Raw genomic sequence first — 23,511 nt, 5'->3', positions numbered from 1 at the left:
ACTTTTTTTCATTGAGTGGAATTTTCTGAAATATTTTATTTTTAACTGTCGGTTCTAAAGTGAAAATTTTTTTTTTTTTTTTTCACAAGTAAAAAAAAAAAAAAAATTTTTTTGTCCATCCTCATATTGGGTTATCTCTAAGGTTTTCACCAAGAAGTAAGGGATACATTGCTCCATCCTCATACGCACACACTCAAGGAAAGGACATTTTCTTTTTTCTTTTTATTATTATTTTATCTCTCTTCTCCAGTCAAAAACGGAAATAAAATTTTTTTTCGTGCATTTGGAAAAGCAAGATGGAGAAGGTTAAAACAATATTAATACAGCTAATCAAGGCCCAAATGGACCAGCAGCAGAAAGCTGAGGAAAATTTAAAAGAACGTGATAAGCAGCTCCAGTTACACTTTCAAAAGAGGTAACAAGCGTTGGAGAAGAGAATGTTACTTTATCAACAGAGACAAGAAGAGCTATTGTTAAATAAACATATTCAATAGAACGGACACAGGGACGACAGTGTTGCTTTTTCCCAAAGTATAATATGGAACGCTATAGAAACATTTAACTACCAACTAGAGTTGGATGGGACGTTTGATGCTTTCTATCAGAGATATGACGACCTATTCACCATGGATTGTCAAGAGTGGAGCAACGCTAAGAAACTTCGCCTACTTTTGGGAAAATTGGGGACCACAGAACATAGCAAGTTTGTGGATTATATTCTCCCCAGGAAGACAAATGAATTGGAATTTTCTGAAGCGGTCAAACTTTTATCTGAACAGTTCAGCCCGAATTCTATGCTCTTTCATAAAAGATGGAAGTGCTTTAACCTGCAAAAAAGCGAGACAACGATTACCTGACCTTCACGTCCATGGTAAATAAGCACTGTGATGATTTCTGTCGATCTGACCTATCGGCAGATGACTTCAAGTGTTTAATTTTTGCGCAGGGTCTAGTCATCCAAAAACGCTGAGATTAAACAATGTGTTCTCTTTAGACTTGAGAGTGAACAGGGCCTCACCCTCCAAAAGTTGGCCGAGGATTGTCAACAGGTAGTCTGCGTAAGGAACAAATTGAGACATGTCGAGGAGTCAGGCGCAACATCCATTAGAAGGACGACCTTCATACCGGAAAAATACTCACCCCATAAAAGCAAAGCTGGAAGTAAGAAAACTCAGGTTACACCTAATAAGTACCACCCAGTCACAAGACCGGATCCCCTACAAGCCCGTGCTATCACTGCGGCGGGAAACATTTGTCGAGTCAATGTTTTTACAAAGATAAGTACTGCAACGGATGTGGCAGAAAGGGCCATAAAGCGACCCAGTGCAGGAAGAACAAGGACAAGAACAGCGTCTGACAAACTAGATTCGACTTGGATTCAGATAAGAACTGGCGCAAATATGCCATAGTTAACATCGCAAATAAAACTGTGCATCTACAATTGGATTCCAGATCAGACCTGTCCATCATTAACCTTAAGACGTGGAAAAGGCTAAGGAAACCAACCATGTGGAAGACGAACAAATCAGCTTGAGCTGTGACAGGCAATAAAGTGGAATTTGAGGGAGAGCTCACACTCCCGGTGACCTTAAATGGTGTTACTAAAAAAGTGAAAGTGTATGTACATAGGACATCCGAAAACCTCTCCGGTACTGACTGGATGGAGTGATTTGAATTGTGGGATCAACCTATGAATAAATTCTGTTATAGGGTAGAAGACTCATCTACGGAAGCGCAACAATTGAAGGACGAATTAAAAGAGGAATTTCCAGAAGTATTCTCACCAGGACTAGGAAAATGTACAAAGGCTATAGAAAGATTCAAACTAAAAGAAAACACTCTGCCCGTTTTCAAGAAGAAACGAAATGTCCCATTTCCAGCAACAGAGAAATCAAAAAAGAAAGCTTCAACGGAATCTGCTAAAGGAGGCAAAAAAACTGAAACTGCAAAGCCAGAAGCTAAAAAACGATCGTTTTAACTTTAAATAAAAGTTTGAACTAAACTTTTTCGCTTGTCCTTTCTTGGTTCCATACGCTCATGTTTATAATATAACATTATGTTAACAAAGTTTTTTATGTAAAAATGAGGAAATTTTACGCTTGTCCACAAAAAAATTAAAGCGCATTTCTGAAGCACTTCGATTATAGCATGCGTATGTCAGCATCTGGAGATAACACAAAGAAGTTGGTCAAATGAATTGATTCAAACTTTGCCTCAACAAACAACAATAACGAGGATAAGGGTTAATTAGATGGATGGATTGTTAGTTGAATGATGAAGAATATTATGAGAAGATTGAAAATGATCAATAGAATGAATAATGTTTGATTTTTTTCTATTTTTAACTAATGAGTCATGGCTAAGAGAACTAGGAAAAGGTCAGACATCCTCTGAGATCTTAAGAACTGACCTTTTTTTTCTTAAAGAGGCACAGCTCTAAATCTTAACAGGAAATACTCTTGAAGGAAGGTAACTATCATTCCTACATTTATATCAGACGTGTTTCTGACAGGCTCATAGTTATTAAGCTTATGGCTGTTAGAATATCCTCACTATCTTTGCAGCTAATTCTACCCTATGCGACGAAGGCCATAAACTCCCCATATTTCCTCCTATAACACACAACACGCTAGGTAATATACAAATATCTGTACATGAGGTCGCTAAGCTAATCAAGAACCTTGATTCCAGTAAAGCAATTGCCCTGATGGCATCCCAATTATAATGTTAAAAAAGCTTCAACCAGAACTTGCTCCCATACTTACGAAACTGTTTAAGCGTTGCCTTAAGGAGAAGTGCTTTCCAACACCCTGGAAGACCTCATCAGTTTGCCCTGTATTTAAGAATTCAGGTGATAAGTCATCTTCCTCTCAGTACAGACCAATGTCTCCTGTGTGTCATGAGTAAGTCGCTGGAATCCATATTAAATAGAGAAATAGTCAACCACCTCAGCAGAAATAACCTTCTTAGTGACACGCAATATGGTTTCCGTTCTGCAACATCTACCGCAGATGTGCTAACGGTTATATCTCATAGGATTAGTGAATCTCTTGACAAAGGCTTCCTTTCTATGGCAATTGCTCTTGACATATCAAAGGCCTTCGACAAGGTATGGCATAAAGGCCTATTTCACAAGATTTCCAGCTACGGTATAGCTGGAAATGTTTTCTCTATCATTAAATCATTTCTCTCCGATAGGCTCATAAGAGTAGTGGTAAATGGACAAAAATCAGAGGCCTGCAGTATTAATGCTGGAGTCCCTCAAGGGTCCATCCTGGGCCCAACTCTCTTCTTGATCTACATCAATGATCTCCCTAAACACATACTTAAATCATTCATTGACATCTATGCTGATGACACGACCATCTACAACAACACATCAAAGGCTGTAAATGACATCTCTGATTCTCTCTCCTCTGATCTTGAGCACGTGGTCCAGTTGGGGAAGATGTGGCTGGTTACCTTTAATGCATCTAAAACCAAACTCCTATCCTTACATCATCAACGTTCTGATCCCCATCTGGCATCAATTGAAATGGATGGCATCAATTGAAATGAAAAGTCTGTTGCCAAGGTCGCTGGAAAGATGGTGGGATCCTTCTACCGCTCCAGAAGATATCTAATTACTGATGCAATATATAAAAGCCAAGTACGTCCAAGGATGAAATACTGCTGCCATATCTGGGTAGTAGATGCTAAAAACAGCCTATCCTGCTTTGACAGAGTACAAAATAGACATCGTGGCTTAGTGGGGGATGCCCTTTTCTCTACCCTGCAACCTCTCTCCCACAGAAGAGACGTTGTGAGCCTATCTTTTTTTATCATGGCAGGTGCTCGTCTGAGCTCCAATCTCTGGTCCCCCCTCGCCAATCTTTTACGAAAAACACCCACCTAGCTGAAACCAGTCAAAAATTTTCCCCACTCTTTATCTGTGCCTAAATCAAAATGTAGATTCCATGAACAAAGCTTCTTTCTTAGAACTGCACGCCTGTGGAACTCTGTTCCGTCTGCCTGCTTCCCACCTGACTACAACTGGGATGTCTTCAAGTCCAACGTAAACAAATTCCTGATGACACTTTTATTAAATCTCCACACTAACGTACTATACATGCAATAATCCTTATCCCTGAGTGGCTTCCGGGCCTTGATAAGTGGTGACCACCTTGTAAAAAAAACAAAAAAAAAACTATCAGACTATGCAGCAGAAGCAGGTAAGTTTTGATGCTAGCATCGAGGGTGCTTTCTATAAGAACTTGCTGGTTGTCGTATCAAAATTCTCTAACAATGAGATTGTCATATACCATTATGATTAGAATGATAATATAGGTACTCTATCTGTTTTTTATGAGAGCATACATGGTTAGGATTAGGGTTATGGGTTAGAGTTATGTTAGGGGTCAGGGTTATACGATGTTTGCAATCTAAATGAAGATTGTATGTTAGAATTCCACGTTCAGAATCAGACTTTTACTTTCTTAGCATTCTTCCAAGTGTTTGACTTAAGTTTTTCATTGTATGATGAGCAAGTATTTAATCAGCAGCATACAGCATCTCTTCCCAACAACCCATACAAAACTCCCTGGACAATGCTTCTAGAACATAAATGAAAAGCAATGAACTCAATGCAGAACTCTAACGTACTCTCACTTTAAGCTATCACTAGATGTTCAGTTAATTCTAACACAACTTTGAGCCATTTCTGTGCATTGCTTGAACAACCTTCAGCAACCACTCATTTGTCTTAGGTTATGCAAAGGCCATCAAACAACTCCTCTTGGGATTCTATCAAAATCTTTCTCCAGATCCACAAAGCAAGATACAAGTGCTTCTTATCAAGGTACTTCTCTTACATTTGTTTTAAGATAATATAGCACCAGTAGTACTTTGGCATAAACCCAAATTTATCTATTCTTATCTAACTTCTTATTTGCTGATTCATCAATTTTAAGCTTCTGCAATTACTTTTATCTAGTGCTTCCTCTTTTTCCTTGTAACAATTAACAATTGTATTAAGCTCCTAGTCTTTTGGAATTACGTCATTAATGATCTGATAAGTCTATGCTTATCTCAATGCCTGTTTCAGTCACATCCTCCAACATTTCTGCAACAACACTCGAGAGTACTCCAAATTTATCCTCCTTCATCTTACTCATAGCTTCCTGATTTTATAGCTATACCAGATATTACTCCAGCAACATTTTCATGGTTCCATAAAAATTAAGGTATTTTTATGCGATCGCTTGCAGAGTGAACCTCTACACTTTTGGTGACTCTTTCATCTTTATCTCCAGCAAGCTGAGCCAAATAGATAACTCATGGCCATCTCTCTCTCTCTCTATCTATGTATATATATATAAAAAGGCAAAAGTGGCACGCATGTTTTTGTATGTTCAAGAAAGGCTTTGGGGGGGGGAGGGGTCTCTCGAGAGGGTTATCATTTTTTAGATCTTTTTACATACTCCCTAGATTATAATATCTACAATTTGCGAATGGATGTCGTATCTACATTTATTTCCATCAACTTTTATAAAATTCACGCTATTCCGTCCTTTCACATGTTTGTTCGTATTTTTCATATAAATAAAGCGAAACTCAACGAAGCAAAGCCATCAGCCGGGATGTCTTGAAAGCAATTAGCTTTGATCAATGCTGGAGAAACCCTTCATATCAAACAATTGCTATTCATTTCAATGCTGCCAGAGTTCCCCCTTCAGAGATTGGGGGGTGGGGGGGACGACCTCGTGGAGAAGCAAATAAATGCCACGAGAGAAAGCAAAAAGCTTCACTGGCCCTAGGCCAAGTTTAAAAGCCACTTTCATTTCTGCGCTGACTCCTATGATTCTCAATTATCATTGAGTTGACAACTTTTAGATTGATATCGCTAAATTTGAACGTTTTTCAATTCCTGTGGCGTCATAGTGTAGTGGTAAGATGTCGGTTTTCTTTCACTTTCTTTTCTGCCTTCGTATCATGGGTTTAAGCCTGCCTACAAACACTTTTTCTTTTCTTTTTTTTTTCTCAACATACACCTCCAAAACACCTCAGGACACACCAGGCACCCCCCCCCCCGCTAGTCTCTAATAAATGGCTATCTCCACTCTCTGGCAAGCAACTCATGCTACAAACCAAGTTACAAATCTATGCTAAATCTGATTCTTATTATTGTAGTTTCTTACGCTTCAGTGGTCTTGTTTGAGGCGACCAAAAGTTAAAAAACAGGATAAGTATTTGAAGATATTAAAAAACTTAATACTAAAAACCTGGACTCGATTACATTTACATAATATATGCCTGCTGAACCAACTAGCCTTGTTGCATATATTTCTATGTTCCTGTTTTGCTTAACAAAATTGTTACAGTTAATTTCATTGTAGAAAAGATGGTGAGCCTTTTTCTTTTTTCATCTCAACAAGCCATCTCTCCTGCAAGCGACTCATGACACCAACTCTTATTTTACAAAATCACCTGATTACAATGAAAAATGAAATTGAAAATTAGCAAGTTTTGGCTTTATCCATTTTAAAATAAATTGTTCCAAAATCAAATTCTGTCATCCAGTTTATTTAACCATTTTTTTAAATTCATTATATTTTTATTTCAATACGCATACAATTGTTATAATTTTAAATACATTTAAGTGACATTCATTTTATTTATTTTAAAAAAAAAATATTCAGCTGATAATCACAATTATTTTTACAAGAGAAAAGATTTTTTTTCTTAATACAGATGCAACACTTGTTTTCCGGCGACAGAAGTTTCATCACCTCTTAATTCTGATAAAATCCTCAAAAATAACTTGATAATCCTAGACTAGCTTACTGGAAGGCCAGTAGACGACTTTGTATGTGGTGCATTATCAATTTGTTTACATTGCACTAGTTGATGGTAGTCTCCACTCATGTTGAGATCATATCTTATTTTAATTAAATTGAATCTTAGTCATGGCTTCAGCGGTAAATTCAAGTGTTAGCTGCAATGCTAAGCATAAAAACTTGTCTATTTCTATGAAAGAAAATTTGAGTTGCTGAAAAAATTTGGCAAGTGTTTCTGTTTAGAAACATAGTATGTGTTTAATTAGTAGGTCATAGTATGTTGAGGAATTAACATGGAATTAGATGGTCTTGCAAAATTGTTAATCCAGCAAGATTCAGAAACAAAAAAAAAAAAAAAAATCAGTATTGCATCCATATTATAAAACATGATAGTTATTTAAAATATACAACAGTAAATTATACAAATAATGGAAAAAGACAACCATGAAATTTCCACAGGCTCCCCTAGTGAATATTTATAATGAGTAGCCGATAGTGACCTTCGAATAACTTTGTTTTTTGATTAAAATTTTGGATGAAATATCTTGTCCTGAAATAAAATTGCAAGCTGCTTTTTAATGTCTGTAAGTAATAACTTTTATTCAAAACTTTTTTGATCACAGCCATCTTTTTTTGTTCAAGCATTTTTATTCAGTATATCCTTATTTTAGACAGACCTAGACACAAAATTAGTTTTTAAAGTGAAGAAACCCAGCTCCCCCAAAAGGAGAACTCTGGAACAGAACAACACAAAAATTACCTCAGTTTAGAACATACACAGATACTACATTTTGATTTTAGCCAAAAGTTCAATTTATTTAGATAAATAAAAATTACAATAAATATTCTTTTGTTTATGCATGAAAACATAAAAACAACTATTTTGGGGTATAACTGGTCAAATGTTATCTTTTTTTTTTGACAGCAAAACCTCTGCCTGCTCGAAACTAAACACTATCGTCAAAATGCCACATAGGTTTTCATCCTACTTAAAATATTCTCAATGATTTATGATTAGTGGATTTGCTTCTAAAATTTGTTTAATTCTGTTAAAAGATGTGTTTTTATCTCAGAAGAATTTTTTAAATTTATGTGTAAAAAAAAAACAACAAAAAAAAAAAAAACAATTTAATTAAATATTTTTGATGTTAGTAAAAAATATCTGCCAGCAACCAAAAGAATATGAATTAAAGTTAGATTTTACAAAAGTAAATTGGAATTGTATTTCAGGACAAGAAAAAAACAATTTTATTGCAATGGACAATATTTGGATGCATATCAAGTGAAATTGGAGAGATATCTTAATGGACCTTATCGAATAATTAAACAAAATTTTCATTATTTGCACTTCTCATGCTGCACTCACAGTTTAGCTGATGTAACCTCTAATTTTAATCAAGTGTTTTTTTTTTTTTTACCTTTAGGCTATGCTGGTTGTTAGTTTTTTTTAACACAGTTTTCTATTACAAACAACTGCAACAATGGTGTCTTCAAAGACTATGGAATTCTTCTTTGCTTTAACTGCATTAATCAATGAATGAAACCAATGCTTGAAACCCATGTTTGAATGTGTATTGTTTTTTGATAAAAAATTTTTTGTTCAAAAGACCCTAGACTTGATTTTATGTGATGTGAAAAAAATTCACACCCATCATAAGCAATGTGTGTAAAAATACCATCGCAGACCGAGGATTTAAAAAAACCAAAAAAAACTTGAGAACTTTGCAGTTGAATTTTTATGTAAAACTCAATTTGTATAGAACTTTGAAAACACTAATTTGTGGAGGTAGATTGTCCTCATTCTATCAGCCATGAATAGGTTGATGTGTTAATTTTTGTTATCTTTAGTTATTAGTATCTGTAGTAAAGATTGAACCATCAACTTGTATTATTGTTGCAGAAAGAAGAACAGTTTAGAGCAAGACATTTCAAAGAAGCAGTGCATATGTTGGACAACAATGGCCTCCTACATAGACCTGGTATAAAATCCTCCACTCCATAATAAAGACCAATGTGTATTTGTATATAAATATTCATAGATTCATACAAAAGTTAGTAAAATTTACTGGATGAAATCATTTCAAGTGTTTTCATAACAAGACATCCCCTTCTTATTCGTCTGAAATTCGGAAAGAAATCCATTTTATTTGCATAATGAGACATTTCTTTATTTTTCTATACTGTTTTTTTTTTAACCTTCCAGTTTGAGATTTTTCTTCTTTTTAACTTCATTAACTGAGATATTATCTTCCATGAATATTAACGTGAACACTGGCGAAACAGGATTCTTTTTCTGTCATTTTTGACGGCAAGTGTATACTTATTAAATATAGTATGGAAATGAATATTTATAAATAGTAAATTGGAACGTCAGCAAGAAAATTGCAATATGAGTGATGGTAAAAAAATAAGACAATAATTCTATAGTTCTAATGAGATTATTTTGAGGTGATCAGAAAAAGCAGAATCATGGATAGATGGTAAGGTAGTATAGGCCAGGGGTGTAGATAGGTGTCACATTTGGACTTTGATGGTTTTGATTATTGCAAGGTTAAGGCTAAAATTTAAATTGTAAACATTTGTTTTCATTTTGAAGTATGCTGATTTAAGAATGTATAAAAAACAATTGCAGATGTAAGTCGTCGATTAGCAAAGAATTAGGGGAGAAAAAAAAAACAAAACAAAAAAAACAAGACTTGATGATCAAAGAGAGTACCTATTTACTATGCCTCCCCACGGGACAGAGTTAGACACCAGGGTCGTTTTTTAACGTGGAGAAAAGGTACAAAAATAAAAAATTGTCTCAGTCGTGAAGGACTGATCCTCCACCGAAAGAGAACAAGAAATGGAAGTGCAGCATCTGAAGAACAGATACTACACTTTGATCTTGACCAACGTTCTGCATTTTATTCCCAGAGTTTGGGGAGTTGATTATAACCATAAATGGAGTGTGCTGAAAGAAATGTTGACATTCTACACATAATAAATTGTAAGTTATCATGTTTCTGAATTTTTTAGATGAGGACTGATAATTTGTATTATTAGAATTATTCGGACTACTGTTCTTATCTGAAAGGTTATTCACACCTTTCAGATGATAAAGCACTAGGTAAAATTCAGTTGTAAGTGACACTCTTCTGGAGGTGGAAGGTTCAATCTTCAGTGTGGGCAATATGAAAAATACAATTGCAAACAGCTTAAGACTTCTAGCCAGTCATAGCTGACAGAACAAGAATATGCTACCCCGTGAATTAAATAAAGAGTTTTGTTCAAATTCTGTGTAGATTCCTGAGTTTAACAGAAAAAAAATCATGAGTTTGACAAGATACACTGGAAGAAAATCGGAAGTTACATCGGCCGAAATATTGTGCAAATAAAACTCAAGATAAGGACAGTAGTTTGAATGATACAAATAATGTAAATTGTAATCTGTAGAAAAACAACTTTCTTGTTTTGGATTTCTTTATTTTTGCTATAAAACTTTGGGATTGAAAGACCAGCAAAGAAAGGTGATATAGAACATAGTACTAAGTAATATAACACAGTAGACAAAATTAAGTCTAAGACTCAAAATTCATACAAGACACATGGACACATGGCATAATGGTTAGAAGTGTTTGTCATTATGAATTGATTGTTGACTATCTTCTGGCGGTTAAAGGTTCAATCTTCACAAGAGGAAATAACTGTAAATTATCACTTCTAATCTGTTATATTTATGGCAGCATTTGACTCAGCTGAAGCATATTTCTCTTGCATCACATTTCCAACCATAGCAACCTATACAACAGTTCTGAACAGGGTCACATCAGACAGCTAGCCACCAACAATTCTGCAGCTGTAGACTAACCACTTGTAAGCGAGTGAGTATTGCATCTGTTATGAACAAAGTTTCTTTGGGATTTGTTTAAGGAAAAGGACCCAAATCCTAATTATGGCTGACAAAATGAGAACAATTTACCCCTTACATACTGAGGGTCATTGTTTGAATGAAGAAATTCAAGTGACACATTTAAGATCAAAGGTGACCCCAGAAGTCTATGAAATCATGTGACTTCCAGACATTTTTGTCTCTTGGCTGGAAAAACTAGAAGAGACGTCTGGCATGTAATCCCAATTTGAAGGGAGGAATGCTCAATATAACTATGTGTAATGAGAGAAGACGTATTTTGCTCTTATGTTTCTGAATTTTTGAGATGAGGATTGGTTATTCATATTTTTTGGATTTTTCGAACTACTGTTCTCATCTTGAGTGTCATTTTCACAATGTAAGCTTCGACCTTCAGGTATATTTTGTTGAACTCCAGAATCTGAACGGAATTTCGACCGGAACCCTTTATTTACTTTACAGGGGTAGCATGCTCTTGTTCCAGCAGCCATGACTGGATAGCGGTCTTAAGTAATTCACAATTACAAATTACTTAAGACCTCTTTCCAGTCATGGCTGATGGAACAAGAACATGCTACCCTCGTAAAGTAAATAAAGAGTTCCATTCAAAATTCCATCTGGATTCCCGAGTTTGACAGAAACATTCCTGAGAGAAGGTTGAAGGTTACATCAGCCGAAACGTTAAAAATCACATTGAAGATGAGAACAGTGGTCAGATAAATTAAAATAATATACATAATACATTTCTCTAATCTTTCTGTGACCGTAATCTTGATAATAAACCTTTTTCTATAAACATTGGCATCCAAGTGTGTTTATCAGCAGACAATCTAAAACCTGGGTTCCCAATGGTTTTCATACATGCACTAGTAAGTGAAAATTCAACAACACTAGTGAACATCTCATTTTGCTCTTTGCATATGTGGTTTGACTAACATTTACACGCATACATGCACAAGTTGACAATAAAAATAAGTATGTACTCAACTGAACAAAAACTTCTTTTTTTTTTTTACACATGAGAGTCACCACTTACCAAAGCCGAGAGCCAATTGAGGATAACGGTTAATGAGTGTACGGTAGTCACTGAGACAACAGTGTATTAATAGTTAGTGGTAGAAATGGGGAAGAAATGAATTATTTAGAGGGGACGGGCTCAACAAAGACTTGTTTACATTGGACTTGAATACGACCATATTGTAGTCAGCTGGAAAGAAGGTCAGCAGAACAGAGTTCCACAGGTGACTAGTTCTAGGAAAGTTCAAATCAATAGCTTCTTTAAGCCAACCTGAGAAGCATAGATAGTCACTTTCAAATCTTGCTTGTAATATAAAAACCCAAACACATAATTTTTCTTTCTCTTTCCTGTTTTTTTCCTGAGACAACACAAGTGCACAGGTCACAGTCCAATCTAGGTCCTTTGAAACTCTCCCACTAACAAAACATGCACACTGATATATACACATATCTACAATGTGTATCCTATTTACATATGTAAACACTTGAGACAACAGCCGAAATAAATTTATATACTTAATTTTTTTTAACAGATCTTTTTTTTTTTTTTCAGTTTAAAATTTTGGTTCTTATTCAGAATTTGATTTAATTAAAAAACAAAATTACAGAAAAATGTTTATGATGTATGTACTCGTCATGAAACAAAGTGTCATATTCCAAAAATCATGAAAAATGATCAAATTTTTTCTTAACTAAGGAAATAAAAATTTATGATTTTTAGCAATTAAAAAGTTTTTATCATTTTGAACACAAACAAAATCTCAGCAGTCAAATAGAATTGTCACCCTTGAATTTAAACATATTCTAAAACAATATGCTGGCTCTCAGCCCCTGTCTCACCTCCTCATAAAATTTGATTTTCTTAGTTAAAAAAAAAAAAAAAAAAAATTTACTTGATCAATTTACATGAATTTTGGGGTATTGATTCCGTAGAAAGGTTGTGAACATAACCAAGAATTTAATAAAATTCCGAATAATCCATATCAATCAAATTTTTTCTCGGAAACCTTCAAATTTACAAACAAATGATAAACATATTTGTTCATTAAGAACATTATCAAATTTCCAGATTCACACCAATTTAAACAAAAATACAAAAAAAAATTACTTTTTATCTACAACACAAAATATGGCAAAAAAAAAAAAAAAAGTTTGTTGGTATAAAAAAAAAAAAAAAAACAGTTTGTTGGTATAAAAAAAAAAACAGTTTGGTGGTATAAAAAAAATAAAACAAAAAAAACAGTTTGGTGGTATAAAAAAAAAAAAAACAGTTTGGTGGTATAAAAAAAAAAAAAAAACAGTTTGGTGGTATAAAAAGTTCATGAGGATTTCAAACAATGCTTTCTGAAGCTCCAGATGGATAAGAAAGTTGGTTATCTGTAAGTTCTTTTAGAGCTTCCCAGGATGATTTCCGTGGATAAAGATTACTAGGAGGGTTATAAGCTATCGAAGGTGGGTAGCTGATGGTAGCAGCTGTGCCTGATGCATAGGATTCTTTATCAGAAACCTGTGAACTTATCGAAGGGTGATAAACAGTCGGCAAATTATCAATGCTTGGCCTCGACTGTCCATCGCCGCTATACAAAAAGTCAGAATTATATGGCGGGTTGCCAAATGGCAAGGAATTATCTTGAGACTTCATTTCTCCATCAGTTAACTCACAAAGCAATTCCCATGGAGATTTTGTCGGCTCTGCCCCTTCTAAAGACATAGGATGATTATCTCGATATTGATGACCGATAGGGGAACAGCTCATATCACTAGCTTTTGAGATTGGTTTAAATTGTGATTTTGACATTTCGGCAGGCTGCATTACATTGACATCATCCTGAACATATGACATTGGTTTAGCATTAGATAAAGATGAAGCCGCACTGTTGGCTGTTGGTTTTTTCTGGGCAGTTTCTGTTTGGGTTCCTCTTTGTTCATTAGTTTGCGTAGATGATGAGAATTTCCGTGAAGATGCAGGTTTTTTGTGCGTAAGTTTCTTGGAAGCAGATTTCCTGGAATGTTCTTGGTCAGAACCATCTTTGGAGTTTTTCGTAATATCTCCGAGGGACTTGAATATCCGTGCATCCCTTCTATCCATAGGATCTTGTTGCATAGACATATCGAGGTCATCATGAGCATATGACGTCACGGACTCTGAAATGGAAGAGCGGCGTTCTCGTTTACCTCGTCGTGCATATAATGATGACCTTGAAGCAAACAGGGACTGGCGGGATGTTGTACGCTGAAGAGCTGGAAAAAAAAAATGTTAAATAATAGATTGTTAACTATTCCGTACTTTCAAAAATAGATTGTTAACTATTTTGTACTTTTAAAAATAGATTGTTAACTATTTTGTACTTTCAAAAATAGATTAACTATTTTGTACTTTCAAAAATAGATTAACTATTTTGTACTTTCAAAAATAGATTAACTATTTTGTACTTTCAAAAATAGATTAACTATTTTGTACTTTCAAAAATAGATTAACTATTCCGTACTTTCAAAAATAGATTAACTATTCCGTACTTTCAAAAATAGATTGTTAACTATTTTGTACTTTTAAAAATAGATTGTTAACTATTTTGTACTTTCAAAAATAGATTAACTATTTTGTACTTTCAAAAATAGATTGTTAACTATTTTGTACTTTCAAAAATAGATTGTTAACTATTTTGTACTTTCAAAAATAGATTGTTAACTATTTTGTACTTTCAAAAATAGATTGTTAACTATTTTGTACTTTCAAAAATAGATTGTTAACTATTTTGTACTTTCAAAAATAGATTAACTATTTTGTACTTTCAAAAATAGATTAACTATTCCGTACTTTCAAAAATAGATTGTTAACTATTTTGTACTTTCAAAAATAGATTGTTAACTATTTTGTACTTTTAAAAATAGATTGTTAACTATTTTGTACTTTTAAAAATAGATTGTTAACTATTTTGTACTTTCAAAAATAGATTGTTAACTATTTTGTACTTTTAAAAATAGATTGTTAACTATTTTGTACTTTTAAAAATAGATTGTTAACTATTTTGTACTTTCAAAAATAGATTGTTAACTATTTTGTACTTTCAAAAATAGATTGTTAACTATTTTGTACTTTCAAAAATAGATTAACTATTTTGTACTTTCAAAAATAGATTAACTATTTTGTACTTTCAAAAATAGATTAACTATTTTGTACTTTCAAAAATAGATTAACTATTTTGTACTTTCAAAAATAGATTAACTATTTTGTACTTTCAAAAATAGATTAACTATTTTGTACTTTCAAAAATAGATTAACTATTTTGTACTTTCAAAAATAGATTAACTATTTTGTACTTTCAAAAATAGATTAACTATTTTGTACTTTCAAAAATAGATTAACTATTTTGTACTTTTAAAAATAGATTGTTAACTATTTTGTACTTTCAAAAATAGATTAACTATTTTGTACTTTTAAAAATAGATTGTTAACTATTTTGTACTTTTAAAAATAGATTGTTAACTATTTTGTACTTTTAAAAATAGATTGTTTACTATTTTGTACTTTCAAAAATAGATTGTTAACTATTTTGTACTTTCAAAAATAGATTGTTAACTATTTTGTACTTTTAAAAATAGATTGTTAACTATTTTGTACTTTTAAAAATAGATTGTTAACTATTTTGTACTTTCAAAAATAGATTAACTATTTTGTACTTTCAAAAATAGATTGTTAACTATTTTGTACTTTTAAAAATAGATTGTTAACTATTTTGTACTTTTATCGAACAATTTTGTGATTAAATCCATTCTGGTTTATGATTTCAAATTCGCCACAATCTGGAAAACAGGCTTCTTATAGAACCCACAGGATAATGAGAAATCTTACTTCATAAGACCCATCAGTATATAATTAATCGCAGCAGCCATTGATTTTTTAATATTTTTTGCCTGCAACCGAACCTTACATGTTGCACAAAACTTGACGTTTATACCAATTTTACTATTATTTGCTTACGAACGGCGAGCAGGCATTTAATAACATTTACGGGCAAGATTTGAAAAAATAAAATATCTATTTCAAATTTATATCTAAGTATAATTAAGCAGCAACCCTTTCTTTAGATATATTTTATTAGAGCTCTTTAGGGTTTCTTTTATGAAAATATATAAAAGCTACTAAAAGAGAAACAAGACTAAACATTTCTTTTTTTTTTTGAGGTTAAGTCTGCATTAGATTTTAAAACAATATAAATTTATTATAAGTTTAAAATGATCAAACTTTGATTTGATGAATAAATCAAAATAAACTACAGCCTTTTTTTTCAGAGATTGCAATCTTAGAATATCATCTATACCACTATATATATAAGATGGGTATTTTTATATATTTGTATGTAAAGGATTCTCTCCTAAATTAATTAACCAATCATTAATAACTTTGGAACACAGTTGCTAGGCATAAGGAGTCCGAATATGAACTATATTTTTATGCAAAAAAGTTTAAAAGAAGGTGGAAGTCCTTCATGAAAATTTAGATTTTTGTGAAATTTTATCAAGAGATATTAGACATCAATAAATATTTCTCAAATTTAAATTTCTTTGAGGTGCTTTAAAGCATTTTAGGGAGCATAACCTTCAAGTGGAAATTCAAACATAACAGATTCTGTTGAATTTAATCCACAGTAGGTACAAATCAATGAAGCAAAATTCTTTGAAATACAAATTCTTTTTAAGACCTTTTCAGTTTAAGCCTTAAATTTTAGACATTTTCTTGAATCAAAATCATATATAATGAATTTCAATTAAAATTTGAATAAGAATTCTAGGCATAAGATTTAGTATCATTATAACTTTGGAAGACATAAAGGAAGTTTTTAAACTTTTTTTTTTCTTAATTCTAATCCTAAGTCCTTTGTTGGAAAATTCTATTGTTTGTGAGTCACTTGCAATCACTTTGCTTCCAAGAATTTACTCTAATACTAATATCATTAAGTTGTTTACCATGAATATTTAATATCATGGCACCCCAACAGTGGTGTTCAAATATCACCTCCTTTAAAAAACAAGGATACAAACTTCCGGATATGGGATCTAGTTTTTTTGCACCAGATTAATGCTTTTTTTTATATAATACACTAGCAGAACCCATGTACTGGCGTTGCCCGGTGGAAGTATGCCTCCCCCCCACCCACCCAACATCCAATCCTAAAAACAGGTTTTTTCTTAAAGATGTCCAGAGAAAGTGTAATATAGAAGAAACAAATATTTGAGAGGCAAAAATCAAAAAAATATAAATGTATATGCAATACGACTGCTAAAAAACTCACCAAGGTACACATGTATATAGAGATTGAGGCAAGAAAAAACATTGGTACATAAAAAAAAAAAAAAATGGTGACACAATGTTGAAACCACAGAATGTAATGATTTTGTATGTTGTAGTAAGAGAAGTAATATAGAAATGTCCTTCAGGGAGACTAGCCACCCTCCTCACCAAACAAGTCTGGTGGGGGAACCAGTTTAGTCGCCGGTGACCTGACCATGAGGCAGGTAGTACTGGGTTACATGATACCAGTAGCATATGACATGACCTGGCGAATGAACCCTTTTTCGGGGTCTTGCTCTTGCTTGTTGCTGGATCTCAACATTTTAAATGGAGAGAGAAACTTAGCTGCTGTACAAAGCTAAGACCCTGTAACATCGTCTGTGTATAGATACTCCCTCAGGCATTTGTCTATTAAAATAGTCCTGTGGCGATGGAAACCATTTTTGGGCTCATGGACTTTGTGTCTGAGGGAGTGGCACTTGTCTGACAAGATGTTGCAATCAATCAATATAGAAATGTAACTGTAACAGAAACATAATGATATGTCTGATAATGACACCATGTTTATAAGTCACTAACCATTCATTTATGAATAGAACTGGAATATGAGAATGTCTGGAGCTAAGTCAATCAGAATAGGTAGACTTTGGCAGGGGAGATATTATATACGAGTAGGATTACGTAAAGAGTAACAGGTCTATGTTTACAGGCGGTGCAAGCACAGTATCATAGGAAAATGTTAACTGGTATCAGTGAGAGCATTAAATATTTAGAGAGAAAAATAGGAACTACTTGCTCTGTAGATGTTGTGATTGTGATGGTGTTGCTCATCGGATGCAATGTAGCAATTTATTACCACAACTGAATATGTCTGCAATGGAGTTCGATAGCTGCATAAGATAGTGGCTAATAACCTAGACACACTCAATTTGTATGTGGCATCTGTTATTGCAAACCTACAATACTTTGGTCCAGAGGGGAATTTCTGCAATCATTTTATTATATAGTAGATTATAATTCGATATATTATGAAATTTATGACAATTTAAATTTTAAACATTGCAATCAAGCTCTGAAAATAAAAATGTAACAATGTTTATACATATGCATGCACATTTTCAAAGACCATTTAGTCTACATGCTAATGAAAAAAAAAATCATAAATTTGCAAACTTTACTCTGAAGTAATAATGTTACTAAATGCTTTTCTGATATACATATGAAGTCATTAAGTTTCCATTTTCGGAGCCTGATTATAGTTAAAATTTTAACAAACGATGTGATAAATTTTACAATCTACCAGGGTTGAGATCCATCTTCCCAGGCCTTACCTTCTCCTTTTGAGAAAGGGTTAGTTTAGTGCTAATCGCCTGAGCTGCCCCTATCAGGGATGACAACAGGGCTGCCCAGACATTTTTTACAGACTGGAGTGCTCTTCCTCTAGGGTGCTGGTTCCGACCCATAATATCTTTCTGCCATGGGAGGGATATAAATAAACCTTACATGTTAAAAATTCACCTTATTTTTATCTGCAGTATTTAATATATCCTGGGAGTTTCATAAGATTTGATTTATTAAAAACTAAATTTTGCATTAATTCTTTTGGTTCTTTTACTTGAACCTTCCCTTAATCACGCACACACACACACACACACCTGTATATACTTACGTGGTAAACTCTCATTGTCATCTGTTCTTGGCATTCTAGAGCTAACCTCACTCATTGGCGTATCAGAACGATGACTTGGATCATCTCCATATATGACATTGCTGTCCGTATCAGACTGATATTGTTTTCCTTTCGTAGATTTTGGAACCTTATGACCACGTTTGCGTAGGCTATTTGTGCCATCCTTTTCCTTATATGTCCTTTGCGGTCTTGGAGGCACGGGTTGACCATCGGTTATGTCGCTATGCTTCTTCTTGTCTTGAGCCCTGGTTGGACGCAGTGTATGTTGAGTATTGCCGCTATCTTTTGATGAAGGCATTTCACTTGGTGTTGTTTCTGGTGCTGACTGCGGTGGCAAACTTGTTGCAACTGGGATATGAACATTCTTTGCCATGGAAAGGCTTGGATTAGGGTTACTTTGAAATTTAGAGGGTTCTGGTTTCTCCATTTCTTGAAGTTCCCTTTCCAAATGCTCCATGTCTTCAGTTGAAGCTGAAATCTTTGGGACTCGCCTAATTCCAGCATGAGTGCTATTTATTTGAGAACTCTGCAGATGAGGGCTGGTCGGAACTGTGGGTAAGGGTGGCGGTGTTGGAGGTAAGGTGCTGCCTTGGGAGAACCGTTTTTCTCTTTCTTCAGCTTCAGCTTCATTAAATTTAAAAGATGCTTGGAATTTTGGACTGCTATGAAGTGCATTTAGTACTGGCGATTTTGGGGTCATGTTTGAATTTGTCTGATTCATTTTGCCCGGATCATTATCAAATTCTAATTTTTTCGGACTATCAGGCAAAATATTGATATTAAGATCGTTTTGTTTCTTATTATCATCAAGATAATCATAGAATTGGTTCACTTCTTCATGATGCGACAGCAAAGATCTATCGTTATTTTTTGGAGAGTTGCTTTTTTTGATAATTCCGCCATTCTTAACTCCTTCGTTGATATAACCAATGCCGGTGCTTGATTGCTCACAATCTGTGAGGGATCCATTCCCGTCAAAGTTTTCTGGATGTTTTCTCTTCAATGATTTGTAATAACAATGACCAGCAATTGCAATAATAAGTATGATAATGATAATACCGCAGACGACACCAATGATAATACCGATGAGAGTTGGGTTAGAGACTTCGTCTGGAACAACATCTTTGAAATCTGAAATATAAACAAATTCACCTATCATTATGAAATTTGAAACCCAGTTGCTAGATGTAAATGCAGGCTATATTTAGTTTAATTGATTTTTTTGCAAAATGAGTAAAACAATGGGGTTGAATCCCTTTTTGAATATTCAGATATCTCTGATTTTCATGAAATTTTAACAGGTATTTGGTATCAATGATAAATATTACAGGTTATAGTCAGCTAACAAACTTCCTAACTTCTGTCAAAGCACTACCAATGTTTCTTTATTTAACTATCATTGAAAATCATATTTTCCCAATCTTTCTTTATTTAACAATCATTGAAAAGTTTTTTCGACCTCATTTTTATTAAGAATTATTGAAATTAGTTTTATTTTTTCTAAGAATTATTGAAAACACTTTTTGCATTCTTATAAAAAAGATGTTTCTTTTGTAATGTTTGAAATTTTATAATTTTGATTTCTATAATTACATTTGCTATTTTGATTTCAATAATTTAACTTTTCTACTTTCATAAACATATTTATTATATACACTCAAAAAAATTTATTTTAAAAATTTAAAAAAAAAAACCAAAAAAACGTAATTTTATAATTTCATAAACATATCTCTTATAAAATTTCAAATAAAATAAAAACTTATTTTTTAATTTTATTAAATGTACAAATAAAAAACTAATTGTGTCATTTTTATCTGTAAATTTTGTTAATTTTTATTGTATATTTTTCAATGTCCTTTTCTTATATTTTATTTCAATAAGTCGTTTCACAATAGAAATACTTGAGAACAATAAAAGAGAAGGAACTGATTTACTGTGTCACCGATTCCGGTAGCAGCTATACCAGAAGTTAGGAAGTATGTTAGCTGACTATAACCAACAACTTTGTAATTCAAATGACTTTATAGAAAAAAAAGTTTAGAGTTTTGGTACTTGTACAGTTTAATCAAGACATTAAAAAATGAAAATACCAAAAAAAAAAAAAGGTTATATTGTACGTATCCGTTTTGGACTGAAGATCTCTAAAAAAAAAAATTTTATTTAATTTGATGGAGTAGTTTTTTTTTTCATTTTTTTTTTTACATGGGCATCACCACTTATCAAGGCCGATCGGCCACTCAAGGATAAGGGTTAAAGCGTGTACAATATAGTAATCGATAGTAATGGAAGTTCGGTAAATTTGTTAACTTAAGTGGAATGGCTCATCAGAAACTTGTTCACGTTGGACTTGAAGACAACCATATTATAGACAGCTGGAAAGCAGGAAAACGGAAGACAATTCGACAGGCGTGCAGTTCTAACAAAGAAGCTTTGATCATGGAATCTATGTTTAGGTTTAGGCACAGATAAAGAGTGGGGAAAATTATTGATAATGTTTTCAGCTAGTCTAGTGTTTCTTGTGAAAGTTTGGCGAGGGGGAACCATCTTATTTCTCACGAATCTTGACCATTCTTGATTCACTTATTTTAAAACAATTTCCTGACAAATCTTTCTTTTTACCATGTCACATCGACGTAGTAATGGGGTGGGGGAATCCCTATTTAGATTAATTAGATGACAGAAGAACTTTATTTAAGTACAATACTTAATATTAACAGCCATGGTAAGGTGCAAAAAAAAAAAAAAAGTGCCGCCCAATTTTAACTCTCACTATTCGTAACCTAAATATGCGGTATCTTAGCTGTGATACTAAAGCTATTCTTCCTGAGTGGATGCTATGCTCTATGCGTGACCTTAATGTCTGCCTATAAATACAAAATATGAATTTTCCGATCCGCCATGAACTAGTTCTTGTAACTGGAACAAACACCTAACTGCTAGCAACGAAATCCCAATATACATTTTACCTCCAAGACCCGTCTAATCTGCATGCAAAAAAAAAAATAAATAAATAAATAAAAAACTTACCTGCCACTCTAAATCCTAATGTAGATATGTTTCTTGTAAATTAATAACCCCTGTCTCTTGAAGGCTAACAATCTGCTCCTTCCCACCAAACCGCCACTTAACTCCTACATTTCACACCGTTTTGTACTGGAATCTTTAACTTCCAGCCCCTAACCCTCACATGCTAACTGCCTAGTCATCACTACACATCTATACAATTCTATCCTTTAGACATGCATTGGAGTTCAGTCCTATTCCAGTTGGTATTTAACAGCCAAAGTATGTACTCGGAAGCAAAGCACACCGCACTGCATTACACAACTATGTCTCCTCTTAGATAGCTTTACAACGCAAATACGAAACAGAACCAATGCTCCTTGCTATGCTAAATGTCCATAACTCTTACTTGAAAGCTGAAAACATCTCTCAATAATAGAAACTCACTTTGTACCTTTCAACTTTATTCGCACCTACTAAAACCAGCCCATATATCTATTTACCAAATTACACATGACTCAAAACTTACTGTTTTATCCGTACTATATTGCACTCGCATCTCATGCCCTGCTGTCATCTAAAATATAGTTTGGGCACAACTCGTAGTTCAATTCTTAACACCTACTCACACTTTAAAGTTATACTAGGCCCAAGCTCACATGAATAAAAAAAAAATAAAGAAAAATAATAAAAAATGTATATATATGAGAAAGCCTCAAACCACATTATCTCCTAACAAGCCTCCTTACAATCATAGTTGCTTACACTGCATGAGCTCTACTCAACCCCTTTATCCAGTAACAATGAAATAACAATGTCCCTAATTCACTTTGAGGAGTGTAACTATTTAGCAGATATATAACCTCTACAAACTAACCCAATAACATTAACTAACCACGCGGGGTCGCAGAAATACCTGGATTAGAACCCAGGCACGGAGCAAACCCTCTCAGTGGTGACGGACCCAGGAGATCTTTCCAGATCATCCGTCTAGGAGAAGGAAAACTCTGAAACTAAACCAAAGAGGAGGGAGGCCTCTTCAGTCTTGGATGACAACCTTCCTAGAGCTGGTGACTCAAACAAATTACCGGTTTGCAAACCTAAATTGCTTAAGGAGTAGATAGGTCCTGCCTATCGCCCGGCTTCCATACTCCTTCTTTGCCTATTAGTCAGGCGCAAAGATACTATCACAGTGATTCGACAGAAACACCCATTGGTAGATCTTGTTTCTTGTCTAGGGCAATGAACGCCGTTTCCCCCACTCCCGACACACCCCACCCCTAAAGCTGGGCACTTGAGAATGCTTGAGTACCATATATGCCTGAGCAATTAGATTGGGTTGACCTTCCTCTGATGGGTTGAGGGTACCGGATTGACAGTTACTGTCTGCTGTTTCTGACTGGTAGTACAGGTGCCCTAACTCTTTGGTAGCGCTTAGAGCGGCTGCTCCATCAACAGTTGTATAATATCGGGATGTTTGCAGTGCCATGGCGCGCATGGACAAGGGACCCTGCACTCATTCCCGGTGGGCTTTCCTGAGGCCACAGTCCTAGTTGATGGAGGGTCAGCTGATGGTCTACTTGTGATGCATGTGATATTCTGCATAACCTCCTGCTCGGCTTCCCCTAACCTAACTGAAACTCGTTAAAAATGATGACAGTACAATCTAAAAATAAGCTTAAACCAGGCTTAGGGTCAAACAAATCCAACTTGCCTCCTCCCTTGAGGCTTGCATTCACAAATATCCGTGCGCTTAGAACTAATTTAGCTGATATTGAAGCATTTCTCCTAACAAATACCCCGG

General features: G+C 34.0%; 1 protein-coding gene across 1 annotated transcript in view; it reads right to left on the bottom strand.

Annotated features, from left to right (window-relative positions):
• Positions 1-6,545: 6,545 nt before the first annotated feature.
• LOC145265407 (uncharacterized) overlaps positions 6,546-23,511 on the bottom strand; it is an 80,605-nt gene continuing 63,639 nt past the window's right edge. Inside the window, exons 5-6 of the mRNA XM_080121234.1 lie at positions 18,684-19,835; positions 6,546-13,962 (exon numbers count right to left, since the gene is read on the bottom strand). Coding sequence (XP_079977360.1) covers positions 13,052-13,962; positions 18,684-19,835 — 2,063 coding nt within the window. The 3' untranslated portion in view covers positions 6,546-13,051. The remainder of the gene's footprint in view (positions 13,963-18,683; positions 19,836-23,511) is intronic.

This window comes from Euprymna scolopes, chromosome 40 (genome assembly GCF_053919585.1).
Source record: "Euprymna scolopes isolate OS-2025 chromosome 40, ASM5391958v1, whole genome shotgun sequence".
Lineage (NCBI taxonomy): Eukaryota > Metazoa > Mollusca > Cephalopoda > Sepiida > Sepiolidae > Euprymna > Euprymna scolopes.
Note: the sequence above shows the minus strand (reverse complement) of the source record. Positions and strands in the feature narration are given on the sequence as shown.